This window comes from Rhipicephalus microplus, chromosome X, assembly GCF_043290135.1.
Source record: "Rhipicephalus microplus isolate Deutch F79 chromosome X, USDA_Rmic, whole genome shotgun sequence".
Lineage (NCBI taxonomy): Eukaryota > Metazoa > Arthropoda > Arachnida > Ixodida > Ixodidae > Rhipicephalus > Rhipicephalus microplus.
In genome coordinates this window covers 271,952,477-271,976,762 of record NC_134710.1, presented here as the reverse complement: position 1 = coordinate 271,976,762, position 24,286 = coordinate 271,952,477, and the positions used below count along the sequence as shown (strand labels likewise).

At 44.9% G+C, this 24,286-nt stretch overlaps 1 protein-coding gene across 4 annotated transcripts in view; it reads left to right on the top strand.

Moving 5' to 3' along the window:
- sws (patatin like phospholipase domain containing sws) overlaps positions 1-24,286 on the top strand; it is a 275,614-nt gene that overhangs the window by 17,569 nt on the left and 233,759 nt on the right. For all 4 annotated transcript variants that reach the window (XM_037414017.2, XM_075879135.1, XM_075879134.1 and 1 more), the window contains exons 9-10: positions 14,833-14,980; positions 18,483-18,642. In XM_037414017.2, the coding sequence (XP_037269914.1) occupies positions 14,833-14,980; positions 18,483-18,642 (308 nt within the window). The remainder of the gene's footprint in view (positions 1-14,832; positions 14,981-18,482; positions 18,643-24,286) is intronic.

Below are 24,286 nucleotides of genomic sequence, written 5' to 3'. Positions count from 1 at the left end.
GGTGTACTGCAGGGAGGTATCCTGGGGCCATTTTGGTTCAATTTATATAATGATATTGTCCACATTCACTCTAAGTATATTTTGTTGATTACACCTGCGTTTTTTTTTTTTAGTGGTAAAGATGCCTACGAATTACTGGGCAATGCTAACAAAATGCTTGGCATTCTCGAGCATTGGTTAAACTTAAATGCTTTGCATGTGACGAAAACAAAAGGTTTTTCGTTCCAAAAGTAAAACTTTACTGTGCTCTCTATCTTTACCCATGAACCGGAAAACATAAAATTGTGCCAGCTTTCAAATCTCTTGGCGTTCGGTTTTATGAAAAGTTGCTGTGGGATGTTTATGTTTATCACGTATGCTTAGCTGTCTCACGTTTTATTTGTATTGAATACCGTAATAATAATGTCCTTCCTATCAAAATCGTACTCTTGCTTTTCAGATATCTGTTTATGTCACACATTATTTGTTGCCAGCTTGTATGGGTCACTACTACGTTCACAAATTTAGGAAAGGTTCATCTGAAAAAAAAAAAAAAAAAACTTGACACCTTGTTTATGATTTACTTGAAGATTACCCTTCTGCACAGCTCTTTTAAACGGCTGCTATTCCAAAAGTCTTGTCTGTATAAATTACGCTTTTTTTTCTACATCAATATGAAAAAAAATATAGATTGATGCCTATCGAAATAACAGAACTAGTCAAATGCATTTCTGTGTGCTCTTTCACTAATACAGTTAGACCTGCTTGGAAAGAACCTCAACATAAGGAATTCCTCGGTATAAATGTTTTTATATTCCCGGTTGTTTCTCCATAGAAGCACATGTATTTGCGACCTCAATGTAACAAAGTAACAGTGGGAGACAACCTTGATATAATGAATTTTCCCCATGGGCAATCTAGAAATTTGTCTCCTCATTTTGGTACGAGCATGCATTTTCTGCGGCAGCCCCGCCGCCGCCGAAGTGCGAAGTGGTGGCGGCGGGCACGCGGTCTGCGTCCACGGAGGTAGGCAGGCAGGCCTTCACGGCACAAGCCGGCGTTGCCGTTGTTCTCGCCGTTGCAGGCGCATGCCTGGGTGTACCCTATCTTTCCTCCTACTCTGAACCAAAATAAAAAAGAAAACTACTTTTGCATTTTGGCAGTTCGACGCTTTTAGTTAGCGTCACATATGTGGGGCCACACTGCGTACAGTGCTCTACTGAATAGCTTTCTGTGGTATCCATATCTGTGTCTCTGTCATTCACTCTTCGTTTTTGACGCCAAGCGTGCACTAAGTCTCACTGCGCAAGTGCATGATGAGGTGCCCGACGACATTTAGTTTTCCTTTTTTTATTATTGCAATAGCAGTTATATGGACAGCTTGAATTGGTTTATTGCTGCCGCTGCCGTCATTCACAGTACATGTATATGTATCTATATATATGAAAACTCGAAAAAGAAAAAAAAAAACGGGCTCGGTGCCCAGTTTGTCACGATGCGCTGACGCGTGCTAATCTCCCACGTGTACTTTGCCTCGCGAATGGGAGGGGGGGATTTTGCCGGGTACTAAAAGATCACTTCACTCACTCGACAGGCGCCGTTTGTGAAAAGAGTGCGCTTTCAAACGCAGTGAAGTAACAACTGGGGCATTTGTTAGTTTGCACTCATATCTGTACCTCTCATTATATTTCGTGCCTCGTTTTCGTTTAAACAGCGCGTTAAGTGTTGAGTGGTAAACGTTAGTTCGCTCTCGTACTGTGTATGTTGTTTTCGTGCTTAATTTGTGCGTGAGCAGCGCGCTGCACGTTTCGATCTGCTTGCCGTTCTCAGCGTTACATTCCAAGTTGTTGCTATCGCATTCACTGCTTTGCTCGTGCGGCAAAACTGTGACTTTGCTTAACTTCGGATAACCGTGTCCTCACCACCGAGGGATGTCAGATTAGGCGCTGATGGAAACTCTCGGAGACTACGGTGACAACGGATCTTCAAGACGTTGACTCGTCATGCGCTTTCCTCTTGCACCGTGCTCGAGTTTGCAGGCTGGTAGCTGTCCTAATTATCCGATTAATTCTGACGACACGATGGCGCGTTGAATGCAATACAATGAATGTGATAGCAAAAAATTGTAATGTTATAAAAAGTAAGGCTGCCAGCCAACTTTTTTTAATCCGATGTCACGAACCTCCTACAAAACGCTGGTGTGAGCAAATACGGCCACTCCAGGGAGAAGTGCTCTTTTCACACAGTCCCTTCGCATTGAAACCGTGCTGATACTTGCCGAGAGAGCAAGCGCGCCAGCGTACGCGACAGCCCTTAAAATCTAAGTTCATTATTGCTACTCAAGCGATCCCCCATCCCCACATTGTTTCATGCTCGTTCAAGATGGGTGGTCTACTTTGAGCATTCGACGGCAGTTCTAACATGCGGGAGATGTTATCTTATGCACTTTCCAGGTGGTGGGGGTGGGTCGACTCATGTGATCTCTGCTTCAGCAGCGCGCGAGCGCTTTTACCCGCTGTTGAGAAGCCAACTCCGAATCCCACCGCTGACCTCCACTGTTGAGAACGACGGACCGATCCCGCCGAAGCCACCACTGTTGCGAAAGACGGCGACGCCAACACGGCCCCGGAGGCGCCACTGCTTTCAACTCCGCCGGGAAGGTCACCAGCCGTTTGGTAGCGTGTGTTTATCAGCTCGCGACTGCTTCTGCGCAGAGCCGATAAGACGAGCGGACGAGACGACGGTGAGTTAAACAAGGTTTATGTACAGCATATATACAGAGGCGTTACAATTTCGGCACTGGGGCCGACAGATACTCGAAGAGCCGAGCTCTTCTCTCTAACACATAGTTCAGCCTTTCGCCTAAGACCGCTGACTCACACACATGTCGGCACTCCGACACGGGGACGCCTCTCACATAGGACCGCCGATCGCGACGCGCCGCAGGGCTTCTTTTATTTACACCGGGTCCAACCAAAATGTCCAATCAGAAGCGCCGCTGGTCGTCAGCGCAGATTCTTCCAATGGGGTTGCCGCGCCATGCGTCAGACCACCGGACACGAGAACGCCAGCTCGCTGTCACGTGCGCCGCTGACTCAATGCACGTGGGCGAGAGAGGCGCCGCGCGTGTTCACGCCGTTGAGATGTTCGCGTCAGGCAGACTGCGGGCTGGCCTTGACCCAGATTGCCTTTTTCAGAGGCACGGACGTTTGACGAGGACTCGCTGGCATAACAGCACCCCCGCCGCCAGACAATGCACCGGAAAGACGAGCTGCTTCCACGGGGCTCGGATGTCAGGTGCGCTCGTTCGCCAGGTCCCTCCAGGTTCGCCTCCAGGGCCATGGGGAGAATACAGCTCCAGACTGTTCCGGGAACACATCCCAATTTTGACGACGGATCCCAGCTCCACTGGCTTGTCGCCACAACTTGTCGACCAGCTTCACTCGTCTCTTCTGACCATCTTTGGTTTCAGCACTTGTCGATGGTTCTGCAACTTGCTAAGAACGGTTCGACAACAGACAACACACGACACACGCAAGTGCCTTCGGTCACCCGACAGAACACCAGACAAAGTATAATACAACATATACCTATCTACGTGTTTATCGGAATTTTGTTCCCTCTACATCAAGAGGCACATGTGGGACAAAAGACTCTTAAAATGACAACTCAATTTTTTTTTCCCACGTACAACAACGTAACGGATTAGAATACCACAAAGTTGGCCCCTTGAGATCACTCTGAACGAGAGCGCTCAGCCCAGGTTGTGATGAGGTCAAAATTTTGCCCCGAATCGCCAGCCAGAAACCGAAAGGTTGAGAAGTTACTAGCTGGAACGCACTGCTCAATGCACCTGCATTAGCGTATACCTTTCCTTTATTTTTTTTTTGATAGCGAACGTCAAAGTTGCGCTGTGGAGCAACATGCTCCACTTCAGTAATCGGCCACTTTTAGGCGACGATACCTATGCGGCACCAAGAGCGGCTCACACTTGCGACGTTGCACAGGGAAACAACGATACGGCTTGCTACTGATTGACTCCTCACCGCTTAGCTCGATATCGTGTTCGATCACCGTCGTGTCTCCGGGACGGTCCGACAACACATACCCAAACTCGGAAACAATCTTTCTCAGGTCCTCTTTCTCAGGTCCTCCTTCACTTAAGCTAGGCTCTAGGTTTATCTGCTCCCGGATTACTTTCGATTCCCCTTCGATCACCTCACTAGAACTCAAATTTTCTGCTTCCTCTTCCTCTGAAGCCTTCAACAGCTGATTTACGACCGCTTGATTTTGAACATTGGGTTTCATCAAGTTGTAAATTTTGTTCTGCCGCCTTCCTACTTGCACCTCATAATTTGTATCGCAAGGCTTCGATAATACTTTGGCGGGCCCTTCCCAATCAACCTCAAGCTTGTTCCTTTTGGATGGCTGCAGCCGCATTACCTGATTATCAACTTCAAAAGCGCGCTTCTTCACCGATTCCTCGTAGTGCTCCTTCGACAGCACTTTTGCCGCGTTTTTCTGGCTTTCCACTAGCGCTTCAATTTGGCTTTCCACTAGCGCTTCAATCGAGAGATCCTCACGCTGCTCTCGACCGAGCGTCTCTCGATCAACTCTCGGCAGCTCGCTCCAACTTTCCGCTACAGGCGAGAGCGTTGCAACCCCCTCGCTCTGACTCAATGGCGCCATGTAGTCTCCCCTTTCTACGGAAACCGCGCCGGCCGGTTCGACGACGGGCCGCTCGCGTGACTGCTCCCATGACTCATGCGGAAACTTTCCTTTCTGGGGTTCCGTCGACCCGCCGACAAGGTCACTTGAGAGTTCACCGCATGGAACCAGATCAAGCTGCCGCGATAGCTTCCGCGCTTGCGATCGCGTGAGGGCCATGCACGCTAAGTTGGGGAAGAACGATTTGCCCCGCTCTTTGAGAAGCTGCTCCGAGTTGTTGGAGAAAAGATAAGGAAAACGATCATTTAGCGCGGCAGACACAGCCGCTTCGGTGCGAAGCTCACCGAACGGGCCTTTAATGACAACCGTGGCGATTGGTAAGCGAACACTCTGCTCCTCGGCGACCTGCCTGATCCACGCGCATTCTCCTGTGAAGTCATCCGGAGACACCAATGAAGGATGGACAACGTCCATGGTTGCTGCTGAGTCTCTAAGTGCTCGGCATGTTTTCTCATTCACCCTAATTTCTTGGAGATACGGCTCCAACAACCGCATGTTTTTTTCTGATTCTCGGATTGTTGCGAAGGCAAACTTTTCCTGACAGTTTCTCGCGATGTGCCCTTCCTTTTTACAGTTGTAGCAGATTAGCGGCTTCCGTTTGTTTTCCGATTCGAATGTTTGTGTGGTAGAAACCTCACTCGATTTCTCCGCTTCTGTTTGCCCTTCCCCTACACTGTCCTTCGTAAGAGACGGGTCCTTTTTGAAATTACGGTGCGGAACGGGTCTCCGTTGATCAGGTTTCTTTGAAAAGCCCTCTTTTCTCTCATCCTTTTCAACGCGCACTGCCCTGCTGTGCAACTTTCGGCGAATATAATACTCCTCAGCTAACTCTGCTGCCTTGTTTAGCTTTACTTCACCAAGTCTGTCCTGCAGCCAAAGCCTGACATTATCCTCGATGCAGCGGTAGAATTGCTCCAATGCAACGCATTCCACCACTTTATCGCGGTCGTCATAAACACCTTCGCCCTTGAGCCATTCGATTAAATCGGCCTTAAGACGAAACGCGAAGTCAACGTGTGACTCATTCCCCTTTTCAGCATACCGGAACCTTTGCCTGAAAGCCTCGGGTGACAACTTATAACGTCTCAAGAGCACTTCCTTAACCTCGTCATAGCTCTCAAACGCTTCCCTCGACAAGCAAGTTATCGCATCGGACACTTCGCCGGGAAGAAGAGCTAACAGGTTCCGCGCCCAAAGACACCGCTCCAAAGCGTTTCGCTCACAGACGTGTTCAAACTTGACGAGATACTTCGCCATGTCCTCGCCTACTACGAACGGTGGCAGTTGGTCCCGAATTCTAAAACCGCTGACCTGAATCGTCGGAGAAGCTACGCTAGGCGCCTGCGAACACTGTAGGATTGCCAATTCTAGTCGTTTCAACTCTAGGCGCTCTTGTCTCTCGGCCTCCTCGCGTCGTTCGCGCCTTTCAGCTTCTTCACGTTCGCGAGCTTCGCGCCTTTCAGCTTCTTCGCGAGCTTCGCGCCTTTCAGCTTCTTCGCGAGCTTCTACTTCTCGCCTTTCAGCCTCCTCACGGCGTGCTTTAATATCCACCCAGGCCTCATCGACTTCCTCAGCCGACACTCCCTCATCCTTCATGATCTCAAGGATCGCTTGCTTTCGTTTCGCACGGCCCAAAGTAATGCCGAGTTCCTCACAAATTTCGATGAGTTCCTTCACTTTAAGGTTCTCCATCGTTCACACTAGCCTCTTGCTGTTTGCCCCTGTTAACAATTTACTTGCCGTACCCACTATAAGTCAACTAGCAAGACGCGCAAGCAACTTTTCACTCTCCCGTGTTTACCCCCTCCGCATTAACTTTGGTTTCAAAGCACTTCGACTTTGCTTGAAACGATCAAAGCTCACTTCAATGCTTCACACAGCCCTTCTCTAAACTACTACAACCTGAGCTAGAGTAGTCTGGTGAACTGAGGGGAAAACATCAGGCACTCACCGCATCGATGTCGCTGACGCCGGCCGATCCCGCAGCTGCCAACCACTGTTGCGAAGCCAACTCCGAATCCCACCGCTGACCTCCACTGTTGAGAACGACGGACCGATCCCGCCGAAGCCACCACTGTTGCGAAAGACGGCGACGCCAACACGGCCCCGGAGGCGCCACTGCTTTCAACTCCGCCGGGAAGGTCACCAGCCGTTTGGTAGCGTGTGTTTATCAGCTCGCGACTGCTTCTGCGCAGAGCCGATAAGACGAGCGGACGAGACGACGGTGAGTTAAACAAGGTTTATGTACAGCATATATACAGAGGCGTTACAATTTCGGCACTGGGGCCGACAGATACTCGAAGAGCCGAGCTCTTCTCTCTAACACATAGTTCAGCCTTTCGCCTAAGACCGCTGACTCACACACATGTCGGCACTCCGACACGGGGACGCCTCTCACATAGGACCGCCGATCGCGACGCGCCGCAGGGCTTCTTTTATTTACACCGGGTCCAACCAAAATGTCCAATCAGAAGCGCCGCTGGTCGTCAGCGCAGATTCTTCCAATGGGGTTGCCGCGCCATGCGTCAGACCACCGGACACGAGAACGCCAGCTCGCTGTCACGTGCGCCGCTGACTCAATGCACGTGGGTGAGAGAGGCGCCGCGCGTGTTCACGCCGTTGAGATGTTCGCGTCAGGCAGACTGCGGGCTGGCCTTGACCCAGATTGCCTTTTTCAGAGGCACGGACGTTTGACGAGGACTCGCTGGCATAACACCGCGCGTGAAAGTTATGATGGGCGGGGGCATGTTATCAATTTGTACTTGTTACGGAACATGGCGGCGATGGCTAAAAACCCGCCAAGAGTGTTCATATAATTGTTATCACAATAGCAACGCAGTTTTTTATTGTAAAATAAGTGTTTTTAGTTAGCTCTGCCTTCAGTCCTCCTTTAGTTTAATTTTCGCGTTTATTTTTCCGAATTTTCTTACCGAACCTGCATATAAAGAAATCTTCTTTATAACTAATTTTTCTGGGAATTCATCAATTTTGTTATATCCAGGTTTAATGGTAGAATATTGTAAAGTAAAATGCTTGCGCATGAATTATGGTGCCCAAATGTGTAGCGTTACTCTGCCCAGGTTTAATGGTAGAATATTGTAAAGTAAAATGCTTGCGCACGAATTATGGTGCCCAAATGTGTAATTACTCTGCCCTCTGTTTTATTTGTTTTAGTACGAAATGATGGTGACATTGATGTATGTTGTTGGTCTGAACTTTCAAGCGGTATTCTCATGAAGCTCATATCTCCATTTTCAAACTTGGAGTGTCGTTGAGGAAATCTGAGTGCTTATTTTGTTTCAAATATTGATGGCTGTGGATATATGAATGAATTCTCGCTTGTTTTCTTTGTACTTTTTCCCCCACAAAATGTGTGTCGCTGGGTCGTAACAGGCTTGGAAGCCTAGTGAAAGTCTGCTGAGCTTTTTTTTTTTTCCATGCCCTCTGCTCTGTGAAGCAGTAAATAAAATGAGAAGAAAAAATATTATTTCACTCGTATGAGTAAATTACCCTTCCACATTACTAAAAACGCCACTCTTGCCTCGAGAAGATGCTTGGTGAGTGATAAAATCACGAGAAAAAAAAAAAATACGGGTGACAATGATACTTGGAGGTTCCTGCACCAACTCTGTTTCTTATGACAATTCACTCTAATTCAAACTTTCAGTTAAATCCAAATCTATATCCAAATTTTTGATTTGCCCACTATATTTTTAATCCATTGTAAAGCCACTTTAATACTTTAGTTTGTTCATGCCAGAAGCCTCGCTGCGGTGGTCTAGTGGCTAAGGTGCTCGGATGCTGACCTGCAGGTCGTGGGATCGAATCCCGACTACGGCGGCTGCATTTTCGATGGAGGCAAAAATGCTGTAGGCCCGTCTGCTCAAATTTGAGTGCGCATTAAAGAACCCCACGTGGTCTTGATCTCTGGAGCCCTCCGCTACGCCGCCTCTCATAATCATATGATGGGTTTGGGACGTTACAGCCTACATATCATGCTCATGCCAGAAAATATTCTACTGCACTTTGGCTAAACATAATTATTCTTGTATCACAAGCAGTCACAAACAAAGCGAATTACTTGCTTACAACCAGTCAAACTAGCCAAGCCACAGGTATGAATTGTGTGTTGATTAGGAAAGAAAAAACAAAAACAAAAATGCACAGGCTGTTCTTGGTGTATTGGTTGCATAATGCTTCTTAAAGGAGTGTTGCAACACTTTTCCAAGTAATGGTCCAATAATTTCATTAAAAAGTCTATTGTCTCATGAATTGACCGTCACAAATATATTTAGGATCCGTCAATCATAAGTGAAATTAGTGATTTGTTGTATGCTTCAAGTGGTTCTTCTTTCATACTAGCGAGGGCGCTGAAAGCTCCTCTGGGAGGGTGATGGGTCAGGGGGCACAAAGATGCGTACTTGTGCCAGCTTGCACCATGACCTTGAGGTCTTTCTTTTTCTTCGAATGTGTGGCTTGCTTTGCTTGTTCACAAGTGCATGCGTGGGCACATGGTAACATTCATCGGCGGCTGCGGTAACTGTCTATGCAGCTCACGATGCTGAAATCTGGGAATCGTGAATTTGGGTAGGTATACAGCATCATTTGTAGAAAGAGGAGGAAACAATTTTTAGCTGCCTGGGCATTAGTTGTAAATTGCAGGTCGCATGCTGCGCTATAATGTTTGGCTCTCGTGTTCATCATGTGCCGTGATTACTAACCGGTAGTCTTTTTTGACCATTCCAAAAAAGTGTTGTGGGTTTCTTTAAGTTGCTTTCATCACAGCACACTGGTGTCATGCGAAAAAGTATACTAAGATTAAAAATGGGTTACTGGTTGTCTTGGGACACTACACTTTTTGTCCCCTAATTACATATGCATTCGCACGCCATGGGATAATGAGTGCAGGTATGATTGCTGTCATCTAAAAGTGTTACTGCCAACCATTCAGAGCTGTCTTTTGTCTGATTTGTAATGCAGCTTTCATAACCAGAAGTCTAACCTGCGTTATTGAGCATAGCAGCCCAACACCTTAGCTGGTAAGTTTTACCATGGTGGATAGTTTTTGAAACTATACATGTAGTTGGGTCAGGTAGATCAAATGATTCACACCATAAGTTAAAAAGGTTGAGACACCAAATTTGTGGTTTGTACATTCTTTGTTTCAAACACATCTTATTGCTCCAGGAAACATGATACACTCTTGGAATCTTATACAGTCGAGCCCACTTATAATAATATTCAAGTGCCACGAAAATTTTATTGTTATAACCGTTAAGTGCTATAAACTGGTGACAAGAAAAAAAAATGAAATAGGTGGATAGCAGGCTGTTGTGAGAAAACTACATTACTGGGTAGGATGTGCGAATAGACTTCAGTGATAAGAATGACAAAGCTGCTGAATTTTTGGACATGCTTGAAAGTTTGCACGCCTTCATGGGGCTACCTCAAGCCCTATAGAACCAATGTATGACAGTGTCTGGAGTTTTGGATGCCAAAAATTTTTACTTTCGACGCCAATGTCATGTTCGAAACTGTATTTACAGAAGCCACCGCCATTCCCATGTCATAGCAGATTTCAAAAGTTAGCTTTGCCGTAATGTCCGATTGCTAGCAGAAAAGCATATTGTGGTTCTGCGGGGGGCATCGGGGGATGTTGGAATTGTGGCCGGTGGTTTAGGAGCTTGAATTTTTATAGACGATAGTCTTTCTTGGGGTACTTTGACACAAAAATTGTGGTCTGTCTGTCTGTCTGTCTGTACATTTGTCTGTTTGTTCACCGAAACTGTACCTCAAACGGCCAAAATTTAACCACATCTGCAGCACCCACCAATATTGCTCAAGTTTCAGTGTTCATACTTCTGCGATATTCAAACAAAAAGCAATTATTTTGCATATCTGAGGCACAATGACAACACGTCAATATTCTGTATGTGTCCCTTTATACTCGAGAAGGCAAACGTAAGTTTTAAAGACCGTAGCGTTTAGCACGCTGTGCTGACAATGCAACGCTACGCACGAAAAGGCAAGTGCTTTTAACGCTTTGCTAAGACGACACGGTGGTGGCACCTGCCCGTCGCTTTGCTTTCTACACCTTATTGCCTTCGAGACAGGCGCGCACACCTTTTTTTGTTTTTGAAGATAACTGCCAGATAGCGCTCGTGTCTTACGTGCCTTGATGCGCTCGTTCGCCTTGCTGCACGGATCGAGACTCTCTAACGCAGCGCCTCCAGAATACAATTCAATGATTTTATCACTCAGAAACATCAAATAAATGTTTTGTTCAGTCTCTTCAGACAGAAGACTGTCGTCTTTTGATGACATTTGCAGTGAAACATGCAGATGCGGGGCCAATTTTTTTGTCAAGGATTTTGCATTCTATTACCCTTTTGCACGACCACTCAACAGACAGAATTCATTGTTATAAATGATAATGGGGCTTGGCGGTAAAGCTGAAAATGGGTTATTTTACCATAGAAAACATACAGAAGTCTATAGTGCATCAGCTTGTCATTGTTATAACCGATATATTGTTAAGACCATTGAAAACTCGCAATGAAGTTTTTACAAATTTCAGCCTGTTTATTCAACTACAACAGCCCCGCCGTGGTGGTCTAGTGGCTAAGGTACTCGGCTGCTGACCCGCAGGTCGCAAGTTCGAATCCCGGCTGCGGCGGCTGCATTTCCGATGGAGGCGGAAATGGTGTAGGCTCGTGTGCTCAGATTTGGGTGCACGTTTAAGAACCCCAGGTAGTCAAAACTTCCGGAGCCCTCCACTACGGCGTCTCTCATAATCATATGGTGGTTTAGGGATGTTAAACCCCACATATCATCATCATATCAAACTACAACAGCTATTGTACACAATGTCTGTAGGAAAAAGTGCAAAAAAGGAATAAGCGCATACAAAAGTCTATGGTTCATAGGCTTTTCATTGTTATAACCAATACACTATTAAAACCATTATCGTTATAAGTGTGATCGACTGTATTCTTGCTAAATAATTTAGTATCATATAATGTGAACTACCTTCAGTTTCGGTCACTTTCGGTTTCAGTTTGGACAATGATGCAGCTGTCTAGGAAGCATTGTCATGTTGGCCCATGAAAATCTGATGCATGCAGGGCTTTATCATTTGCTCTAGCATACAGCATTAACAGTTGCGGCTGTAGGAAACACTACCAGCACAGCTGTGCATATCATGCATATCAGCAGCACTTTCAACACTGCTGGAATTCCAGCCTGGTAATTGTAGTAATGTGTGTTTTGCGGGAGTGGGCAAGGGTAATGGGTAGCCATCCCATTGTGGCCATGAAAAAGCATTTTGTCACATGGGACGAGAGATCCTGTGTGAATGCTTCTAATTTCTCAAGTGATGAGTTCACTCTGGCCCATGCAATAAAAAACGTTTCGATGTGAACGAAGCTTAACGTGACTAGAACTTTCATTTCTCTTCCAACACTAAAATGTCAGCGTCAGTTGCGTTAGTTACGGTTCTCAATTCCAAGAACAATTGTTTAGGCATGCCTTGAATGCTTGCTGTGTCCAACACTTTGCGTTGAGTCTCCTTTGCTACAGGGCAAGTCTACCACAGTCTTTTCATTGCCTCAATATTAGGTGTTGTTAAATGTAACGATGATGGGACTAGTGTGTGGAGCATGCGGTGCAGGACTGGACTGATTTGTATCGGCTGAGAATGGACGCATTTATGCAGCGGTGCTCTGTGCAATGAAGTCGTCCCATTTTCCATCTTTCTTACGAGGAGGCTTCCTTTATTCTACATTTTATGGTGCCAAGAAACCCGGGATTAGCAACACGAGTGACCCGACAATGAAAGGACTTCTTCACCAACTAAGATGGGCTGGATCAAAGACAAATGAGCGACCCAACGAGCTTTGCACACGGGTCTTCGTAAAGAGGCAAGCCAACTCATTGAATCGAGCCAGTTTAGCGCCCCGGCGCTTCGAGTTCTGTGCAACCGACTGAAGAACTGAAACAAAGGACTACGCGTGCTCAACGAACAACTGGACAGACTCTCACGGACGAACAAGCAGCTGAGGAGTACCTATCACTCTTGGAGTATGAAGACAACGCTGCAGCAACGCTGTCCCTTCTCTCGTATCACATTGAGCAACTTCGACCTGAAACGACGGTGGACCGAGGCCTACCCATACTCAACGATAATGTTACTCTAGGTATGGATTCGGGAAATCGTTCCAACGGTGATGCTTCAAGGCTACCGAAGCTTGACTTAGTTAACTTTAATAGAGAAGTGCTACAGTGGCAGCCATTCCGGGACGTGTTCAAGCATGCCATTCATAAAAACACCGGTCTGACGAATGTAGAAAGATTTCATTACTTGAAATCTCTTTTGGTTGATCCAGTGGTCAAAGCGATTGACGAAATTCAGGTCACGCATTCTTAATATGCAGATGCCATTGAAATCTTAACCAACTGCTTCAGAAACACGAGGATCATCGAGCAGAAGTACTTGGAAAACCTTGGAACGCTTAAGCCCGTACGAAGTTCTACTGACGTGACCGCCACGAGCAATCTCCTAGATACGGTGACTATAAAGGTGAGAGGTCTCAAGGTACTTGGACGATCGGAGGTTTCAGACGCTGTGATGTTTCTTGAGATTCTGACCCAAGGTGATTCCCCATGACATCGTGGTGGAACACTTCAAACGACAGAGCTCAGCAGAAAGGCCTGACAGGACTCATTCGTCAGATACGCAGGTACAGCAGCTGTTCAACCATCTGCGACTGGAGGTAGAAGACCTTAAGAAAAGCATGCAACACGAGTCTAGTGTTCGCGACACACCTGAAGGAAGGCGTGACAGGAGGCACAATGTGACGCCTACCACTTCAGTCTTGCACAGCAACTCCGAGATAACAGTGAAGAATGCTAAGACAGCATCACAGCTGACCGAATGAGAAGGCTGGTGCTTCTAGGGTGAATGAAGCGAAGACAATAAAACCGAGAAAGCTCTTCAAAAGGGTCCGGAGGAGAACATCGGGGAAGATTCGGCATAACGAATGTTTGTGGCAACGGAAACTGATCAGTGAAAGCACAAGTTCACGGATGGCGGCGCGTTCAGAAACACGAGCTTAGCACAAGCGTCAGAAGCACTGCTGGAGGAGCAGGCGCAGGATGAAACCCAGATTGTCACAAACCGATTGACCTGGATTTGGTACAAGTACTCGTGAACGACCGTGTGCTTAGAATGTGGGTGCCTTACAGTTCGTCATTGTCAGGCTTCACTTTTAAAAATGGCATAGTTCGGTCATGCAAACTAAGAATACCGAATGACTCTTAAGCTGCTGAGGCCTGTACAAAAACTGTACTTTTTAAAAATTGCCACCTCAGGCCCCGGAGTGTGTTAAATATAAGGACGAGGACGGGACTAGCCCATGGAGCATGCGGTGCGGGACTGGACTGATTTTTATCGGCCGAGAATGGGGATGTGTTTATGCAATGGTGCTCTGGGGCAATAAAGTCGCCCTCTTTTCCATCATTCCAACGAGGAGGTTTCCTTTATCCTACAGGTGTCTCAACCTTTTTATGTGACACACTGTTCTCACAAGTTGTACTTTTTTCCTCAACTTCTTCATTGAACGACCAGACTTTGCTCCTCTTTCTGTGCTGTTTTGCCTTTTCAGTAGTTGGTGGAGGCCACCTTCTGTATTTATGGTTTATTTCTGTCCCACTAGGTGCCATTACTGATGTGGCTGCTCACGTTTTCTCCTGTTCTACCACGTGTGTTACAAACACTGAGAAACTAATGAGGCTAGCCTGATTGATGTTCCAAATGATTCTGCATCCAAAAACAAGGGCAGCTGAATAACTTGGTTTAGTGGCACACTATGATTGATAGAAATGCACATGCTCAAAACCTTGTAATAAATTACAAACTTTATGCAAAGCGTTTAAATTTGTCTGTTAATGATCTAAAGTACCTACACTATTACATCTATTTGCAAAATATTGTCACCTTTGTTTCAGGGTCCTTTAAGTGCATTCCTGTGTTTTTGTCTTGCGATTTTAGAAATTTTGTTGTTCTCGCTGACCATTTTGTAAATGTACAGTGGTGGAACCTGACCTTGTTTGTGATCCTTTGTGCAGGCTTAGGTATGACAGCTTTCGTATCCTGCTTACAAAGTATCCAGACTCAATGATCCGCCTCTGTCAAATAGTCATGATACGTCTGCATCGGGTCACCGTCACAGCTCTTCACAACTACCTTGGCCTCACCACTCAGCTTATGCGCTCGGTATGTCGAAGGCTAAAAGCCACGAAGTGAAGCTGTCTCAACTAGCTGTTTTTCTGTATTGGATTATAAAAGTAGTGTTACTTTATAGAAGTGTGTAGCATTTTTATTTTTTAACTTATAAATTAAGGGTGTGTTAATATTTTAAATTTTGAGTACGGATGTAAGAGCTTCATGTTTGACTTAAAAATTGGCTTATCAGAGTTGTGCAGTGTTCATTTCATTTGGTCATAGAAGAAATAACTGATAGTTCTGAGGGAGGTGGAACTAAAGATGGAAGGTTGTTCCAAATAATATCTGCATCATGTTATTTCATGTTGCAAAGGAGATACACCAACAGACCTGCACAAACTTTTGGACGCTGATTACAAATTCATAAAACAAAAGCCTCAGCAGCGAAATTGTAATGAGGTGCTGATACGGTGCCAAACTTGGGAGCTTTCGAATTGTTTGTTGAGATTAGGAGAAAAATCTAGAGGGCCTGCTGAAATGTGTGCATCTATGAAGCTTGAGCATTTCACGAGGCAGAGTTTGCTTCTTTATTCTTTAGTTTGTCTTAAATACAAATACTAAAAAGCTGCATCTCTTGTTACATGCAGTTTGTTTATTGAATGAAGTAAGTGTTTACCTGTGATGAGTTGGAAAAAAAAAGTAATTGAATTGCAGTGACTGTTACCAAGCAAAATGTAATCGATAAATTACAAAAATATGAAACATAAGTTATAGCAGCTTCGCAACAGTGGTGCCAAGCCTGAAGGAAGAGTGGAACATCTTTTTTTGTATCTATTTTTTTCTGTATGTTTCTTTTATTTTCTTTATTTGCTTTCCTTTTATTCTTTCTATCCCTTTCTCCCCCTCTGCTTTTTTTCTTTCCCTTTCTGTCCTTTTTTTTTCTGTCTTTCTGTTTGTCTTGCTCTGTTTAAAAACTCTTTTTCGTGTCTGTTGCCTTCTCTTTTTATTTTGTTCTCTGGCTATTTTTGTCTTTATTTCCTTTACTTTTCTCTTTTTATTTATGTCACTTTCTCTCTCTTTCTGTTTCAAATCAATGAGAATTTTTGTTTAATGCGTACACCTGCTGTACTTGGTAGTGGAGCTTGCTCCACCGTTGTGGCACATACCCACCTGCGAAGTTCGACGTGATAGAGCACTACCTATAGCCTAAACAGTTTTGCTGTTAAAATAATTTAAATGACAAGTGGTCAATTACATGTAGTTGCTTGGACACAAGTTTAGTTTCTAAATGCTGAATTCTCGGGCTACCTCTACCAGTGACTGGCTGTTCTCTACAGCTGTATGACAGTAGCTTTCTGTGTCATTGTTGTCTTAAACTTGCAGAGCTTTGTCAGTGGCACCAGTACTAGCTGCAAGTATATAGTTGACACAACGCTCCACTTGAACATTCCGGACTATATATTAAAGTTAATTGGAGTAGTTTCTTACTATGGGCCTAGTGCTGCGATGAACTCGGGCTCAAAGCTTTGTTGACATGGGCAGTACTACTACGAAGCTTGCCCAGTTAAACCAGAATGGCATATGATTCAGTGCCCCATCACAGCAGCATGCAGCAGCAACTGGAGCAATGATAAGAATTCACATTTGAAGCACTGTAGTTTTGATGATCGTGATGAAAATGGCCTGCAACTTGAGATTCAGCTGCATTTAAAAGATATGCTCTCTTGGTGGCCCTGATTTCACTCAACAGTGGCTGTGCGGGTGCCTCTTGGCAATGACCGCATGTGCCATCTATAAAAATAGGTCGTTAAACAAGCCCAGAGTATTGATTAGTAAGCCCTTGATTGGTCTGAAATTTTAGTTATTGTAATGCACAGAGTCTAAGGGTAGGTTGGTGCTGTTGGAAGCCTGAACCATCGAGTGCATTTCAATATATTGATAAATCATTGACTATATTCATGTCTCAGTTTATAACCTGTCATGTTGCTTTTTCAGCTGCCATATACAGTAAAACTTTCATATATCAAACCTATGTATAACAAGTTGTTGCCTATATCGAACAATTGTACAGTTTGTTTGAGTATATTTTTGATAAATAAAATATTCTATGTATCAAATTATTTATTCAAATAACACTTTTATGATCGTCTTCGCAGTCGATATGTTTAGGTTTGACTATTTCTTGGTTCATAGCTTCCTAGTTTAACAGTGACCAGAATGGTGCTAGCAATGTTAGTATTAGTAGCACAAGTAACACTATCATGTGGCTGTGGGTGTAGTCAGAGTTGGCAGATGGCTGATATAGTGGTGACCAATCATTGTTGTTGGTGACCAATCAGGGCCACTCACCAGGTTTGACAATTTTCAGCTGACAAGCGCAATGTGTAGATGAGGCGTTCATGATTACGTCTGCCAAAATTTGCAATGCTATGCACTGCAGAAATGGGTCAAATTTCAAGATAAAGGCTGCTCCTCCTTTCTTTGGCGGGCGCGCGCACGAAGAATGAGGGCATTACGTGCACGCATGAATGGCGCTACGTACACGGAAGTGCAGCGACGTTGGTCATCTATGTAGACGACTGTGCTCTGACGTTGCCGACAGTGGCATGTGACATAGCGAAAATGATTTATACGACATGCATAGTTTGTGTAATTTGTTTCTTGAAGAGATTAGTGAAACTCTGATAAATAATGAGACCCAATAAGGGAATGTGAGTGAGTGTCTTTTCTTCATTTTTCTCCCGGGAATCGCAATGAGATGCGGGGCTAATGTGTTGGCGTTTCGCATGCGTTCGTGTCCCAGCAGTCAGTGCATCAAGCAGACGACAGCTGTAGAATGCTCCTACGCGTTTGCGCACTCATTGTGCTCATATATTCTACCGCGTGTAAGCCAGTGTTTCCAAACCATCCCGCAGAAACAGGCAGTAAACTTAAAAATAACGCTAGTCAACAACAAAAAAACTCCACTTGCGTGCTCGGGGTTGGGGTTGTTCGGGCACGTCATGCATACGTGACCTCTTGGCTGGATGCCAGAGTGGGTAGGGAGGAGATTTGACTTGCGAAGGCTACATGGAGGAGTGGCAAGGGTTTTTGAGCTCGTTTCCTCCCATCCTCGTTTCGCACCGCCTCAAGAAAGGTTTTCTCATCTCGTAATAGACCGATTGAAAAAGAAAAACATTTTGTGGCAAAATGTTTCTCATACTCAAAAACTTCAACGGTCCAACCGAAATTAGGTATGGGGCTTGGTGAGTGGCCCTTTAAGTTGCTTATTTTATGTGGTGGCTGTGACACATTTGTTAATGTACAGACTTTCAGAAAAGCTTCTGTGGGTCACATGCTTTTGTGATACAAAAATGCTTTTTTAAAACACATTGAAAAAAATTTGCTAAAAATGTACTGCCAGCATTGCTGTTGTCCTGCCACGCTGTAGAGAATATCATTTGTGGTTAAGTTAAATCTTCCTATTGAATTGGAGACCATCATTACTTATATAGATTGCTATTTTCTCCTGGCATAAATTACATAGCTTTTTTTTTTTTCTTTTTAACAACAGTCTAGTGGAGGTAGACGAGCAGCCGCGGTGTCCCCCAAGTCGAGTCCATGTCGAACCCCCAGCCGCAAGCTGAGCCATGCCAAGGATACTTCTATTCCTTTTGCATCATTTGCCGCAGGTGCAGTGGGGGAGCTAGTGGTGCCAGAGGAATGTGGCCAAGGTGAGTACTTTGCAGTAAACAGTTGAGCCGTGCTTGACTGAATGTTGTTCTGTTATAGAGACAGCATGATTAGCTGACCTAGCTTTCACAAATGTCTTCTAAAGTTTTTTTTGTAATGAAAAAAGCCAAGTGGTGCAGTAATACCTCGTCAACTCGAAGTCGTAAAAACTAGGTGAAGTTTTGAGACAAGCAAAGTTCTACTAATCACCGGGATAAATGAGCGCTTTTCAGAAAAATCACTACTACTTACCGGCTTTCAGCGGCAGTTTCTAATATTTCTTGTCATGCAGGTTTAAAAAAGAAAAAAGGTAACTAAGAGAGACTTTAACTGGCAGGGTTTGGCCGCACCGCCATTTTATTTAGCAGAGAAAAACTTCCTAATGTTCGTCTGCTTTGAGGTCGTACTCGGGCTTAAGAAGGCGTCCTCCAGCTGCTTGACGCATCGCGTCAGTCGATCTTACCCGCCGCTGCATTCGACCTTATTTTGAAGCCATACCATCAGTGTCGCTTCAACGTCTGGGGACTTTGACTCTCAAAGCCGCTTTTGCTAGCTCGACAAGCTCTGTTGAAATCCATCCAGCACCTTCTGTTTGTTTATCAGCACCGTCGAAAGCATATACAAAAAAATGCCAAATTCCAGCGAGATACTATGTTTCGTTCGGCCTCCTTTCTCCACTTCCTTAATTAGGGCAACTTTTTTTGTAGTGTTAGTGACTTCCACTGCTTTGACGCCATGCTTTCCGCTCTCACGCAAAGTTGCCACTCCTCACAGTTTTTGAAAAATTCGTACTGCTAGATTTTCACAGATGAACGGAAATCACACCTTAGGGAAAATCATGTGCACTGCACAAAGTGAACGAGACAAACTATGCCAAGCATGGGCAGAGGGCCTCCCTGCTCACATGATGTGCGACAAGGTTGCTTGACAAAGTTTATATGCTGCTGGGCTTAGACTTCCGTTCAAGGAAAGCATCGACGTAGTGGTAGCCGCAGCTAAATAAGAAAAAAGATTGACGGAATTCAGGTGTGGCAGCATTGTGTCTCACTTGAAGTACCGAATATACTCGAATCTAAGCCGATGTTTTTTTTTTTTTGAAAACATGATCTGAAAAAGTGCGGGGCCGGCTTAGATTCGAGTACCACGATTTGGCTGCTGCTGCCACCTGCCTGAAGGCCTGGCCGCGCTAGCGGCATTACGGTTCTCAATGCGTGGATCTCAAGGTACCGATTTTGCATGCCGGAGGATCATTTTCACGACATTCTACGGTAGGTGCTCGGTGATGAGGCTGCTGAGGCCTGTTCAGCGGGAGAATAGTGGTCCCTATCGCTTTCGTACGGTCCACTGTCCCGAAATCGCGCAGTCCCACATTCACGCAGTGAGGGTCGCCGAGCCCGCAAGATTTTATGTTTGAAAAGCCATGGAAAAATGGGAAGACGTGATTACCGCAGACGAATGGATAGATTGATGCGGCTGTACCCTTTAGATCGGGCGGCGCTAATGCCACCTAGCTGTAATACTTAGTGGACAAAAACTAAACTTTTTTTTTCTGTGGTGCTCAGAACACCTTCTTTGTGTTAGAATAGAAATACCTGATTTGCTCAATGGAGTTTAAAATGAAATGAATTCTTAGCCAAGCCCGGCTTCCAAAAAAGTAATATTTAACCTGGCTGTTGCCACCTTGGCCACCTATTGGCTATCGCGTGGTGGACGGCGCGGAGTTGGTCAGTGGTCATTCTTCTGAAAGCGATCGTGCAGTGTAGTTGTGCCTATTGCTCGCGAAACGCCTGTGTCAATTGTGCTTCAGATTCAATGGCACCAACCAAGCGGTGCCACTACAGCGCGGCGTTTAAGGGGTGATGTGGGTCTAAAAATGCAAGTTTTTTCAAAATTACCACTTTTTTATTTTTGCCTGTTTTGATAAGATTAGTACCTCTACTGTTATGAAAAAAAAATACAGGTCGAGACTTAACTGGAAATGCTTTAAAATTGCAACTAAAGAGCACAAGGTGCCTGTTAAAAAGTCCAAAGTGTGCAGTCTTCGAGCAACTTCCCGCCGATAATGCGCCGCCACTCGCCATTGTTCATCGAATGAGCCAAAGAGTCGAGCCTCACTCTTCAAATAACAACAGTTTCCCTCGCTGATGCAGCGCAAGAAATAATAAAGATAAGCACGCTTCTGCACGTTTTTTGAGCGCCACGACTGGCTTATCACGTGGTACAGATCGGGAGACTGCCACTTGCCGCTGCGTGCCTGTATGTGCTGTGAAGCCTCTTTTTGTGGGGTCCATGGCTTGTCGAGCAGCGCAGCTGAACAATGCTTTTCTCGTGTAATTATCTCCGTTATGAATGAAAAAAAAAAAAACATTGCTCGCAAGTGAAAGCCGTTGTGCGCGCTTTTTGTGTGGCGCTCTGTAGGAATAGGCAACAGCTGGTCCGATTTGCGGCAGTTGTTGGCTTGCAAAAGCCAATGCTTTAAAAGTCATTCACACCCGGCAGCCGGAAAGTTCGTGATGCGGCAATGGATGACGTCAGCGCCAATCTTGTGAGGTCGAAAGAGCTTGCAGTGAGGGAACTTGGCAGGGACGACATTGCCATTATGTATGACGGTATGTGGCACAAACATGGCCGCAAAATGGCATGATACTGGACTTGGGTTTCGCAGTCCTGTCGAATTTCTTCCTAGCTTGCAGTTGGCACGTGGCTCTGCCAGATGGAGCGGAAGTTTGGCAAGCGTTTCATGGCTCTGTCTGTGAGCGAAATGTCTGTGAGGATTTGGCTCGAAAAAGCCAAGAGGGACAAACTTATGGTGCTGGTGTCTTTTAGTGGCAGTGGCCACTACAAGAAGGATTGTTCTTGTTGGTTGTCAAATTTCATCAGATTCAATGATATCTTTCATAAATAAAGACTCAATTTTAACTTTAAAGCTCGTTTTTCTAAAAACACAAATTTTGCCATTTTTTTTCATTGTGTCCCTCTTTTTTCGGGCACTTCTAGCGCTCGGATCTGCACGAAATTGTGCCCAAATTTTTTGTAAAGTATGAAAAATGCAATTTCATAGTTTAAATTTCAATATTTTATTGCATAATAAAAAAATGTATGTAAACCTTTCTAGGGTAGGTGAAATATGGTCTTTTTACGTTTATTATTTTTCACGCCTATTACATATTTTGTATGTGCTTCCTAATTAGTTATTTGCATTCTGCACTTTATTTCAAACATTATAAACCATGAATGGTAAAAAATAATGGAAGTTCAGGGATGGAAAGAGGGGGGGCAAAAAGGTCAAGGTTTTCACTTTGTCTTGTTGCAAAGCTAAAAGTATGCAACTTGCAAGAAAACTAATTATATAATTGAAATCAGCTTAAAAAGGTACATAAACAGCTCAAGTTTCATTGCTCTAGGGTGAATATTAAAAAAAAATGTCTTCTAGTAGCATCTCCCCTTAAGAGGAAGGTCGTGTTACATTGCAGAAAAGACATTGAACCTACGAGGCCAGCAAGAGTTCAGCGTGCACGAAAAAAATGTGCGACCATGGCGAAATCAACGTGCAGAATTCTTTGATTGTGCAGCAAGCAACCCGCATAGCGTTCACCAGACCAAAAACCGGCCGACACCATGTGGTGGAAGAAGTTGTTGTGATTTTGTTCGAGAACAGAGGGAAGCGGGAATACCCATGACGACTGAAATTATTCAGGCGAAGGCCAGAGAAGTCACCATCGCGGAGGGCACCTCATGAGCCTGTTTTAAAGCCAGCAGGGGCTGGACAACACGCTTCATGAAACGGCTTGGATTCAGCCTGCGACGATGGACCTCCGGGTGTCAAAAGCTTCCAAATGACTTTGAGGAGAAGCCCGTGAAGTTTCAGCTGTATGTAATGAACAAACGGCGGGAAAATGGCTACCAACTGGGACAAATTGTGAATGCTGACAAGACCCCAGTGTTCTTTGACATGCCAATGATGTACACCGTGAACAAGAAGGGTGCGAAGGAATTGAAGCTCAGGACGGCGGGTTACGAAAAACAGTGAACAACGTTTATGTTGTGCTGCAGCGCCGATAGGTGGAAACTTCCTCCATTCATAATTTTCAAACGCAAAACCGTACCAGTGGGCGAAAGTTCCCCAGGAATGTTGTTGTGCGTGTTCACGAGAAAGAATAGACGTCCAGCTGTTTAATGGAGGACTGGGTGAGAATGGTTTGGGAACGCCGCCCAGTGGCCGCATTGTTCAAGCACTCACTTCTAGTCCTCTGCTTCTACCGCGGCCATCTAACTGACGGTGTCAAGATTACGCTTTCTCGTGCTGGTATGGACACAGCCACAATTCCTGGTGGCATGACCAGCCAACTCCAGCTGCTTGACGTCGCCCTTTAAATTAATAAGCCCTTTATTTGTTTACAGATACTGCTGTCTCATGTTTGAGACATTGAAGGAATGGTTACAATAAACGAACAAAAACAGCAGAAATAAAAACATAAAATTACGTGATTAGACACCTGTTCAACAAACAATAAATGATGAAACAAAAGGAACAGCGAAATTAAAAACTTCAAATTACATAATAGGACACTTGTTTATCAAACAGCGCATGCGGTAGTCGTTTCAAAGTAGTGTCCAGATTATTCCAAGTGTCAACTGTGCACGGAAAAAAACAGTATTTATAACAATCAATAAAACATCTGAATGGCACCATGTTCAATGGATTGAATCGGCGAGTCACATGGGTAGGATGATTTGTGAACGAAATGGGTGTGGCTGTGCGGACGGAATTGTGCACAATGTTATGTAACATGGTAAGCCGATCACACATACGTCTGTGTTCTCAATGGTTTAGCAATAAAGCATGGTAAAGACAGGCTTCGTAAGCACTACACCGACTGGCTTACGTCGAAGGAACGCCAGTTCACCCCAACTGAGCGCATCAAGTGTGCTTCGCTTGGTCAGCTGGCAAACTGGATTGCCGCAGCATGGAATAAAATCCCAAATGAAATGATAATAAGAGCTTTCAAAAAGTGTTGTATCTTTAATGCAATGGACGGCAGCGAGGATGATGCTGTCTGGGACGAACTCTGTAACAATGAAGACAGCGATGTTGCGGACGATGATGACGACGGCGATAAATAAACTTATGTACTACATGCTTACGGAGCGTGCGCTTGAGTAAGAATAAAGGCTGTGTTCTCTACCAATAAAACGGTGTTCTCTTTTTTTTTTATTCGGCCTACATTCGAGGAAAGTTTTTTTTTTTCTGACCTTGCCAATTTCGGGAAAACCTAGATTTGAGGGTGGCCTTGATTCAAGTACATACGACATATTGGTAAATATATTGACTGACAATATACTGAAGTATATTGTGAAATGGCCTGGCGGTGGAATATTTGTTCCACTCCCAGTCGAGATTTCGAATTATCCGCGATTCGATCCAAACATATGTCCAGACAAATGGAAAAGTATACATGGGCCACAGAAAATTTCGGCTTGGCCGATTTTTTTAGATATGCGAGCTCGAGTTAACAAGGTATTACTGTATGAAGTAAATAAAAACGTGCTTGTGTTGGTATTGGTCACGTCAACTCTGCAGCTCCGCTTTCTGTGTTATTACTTGTTAATACAGCACACTAGAATGCTTGAGGTCGATTGTCCCCA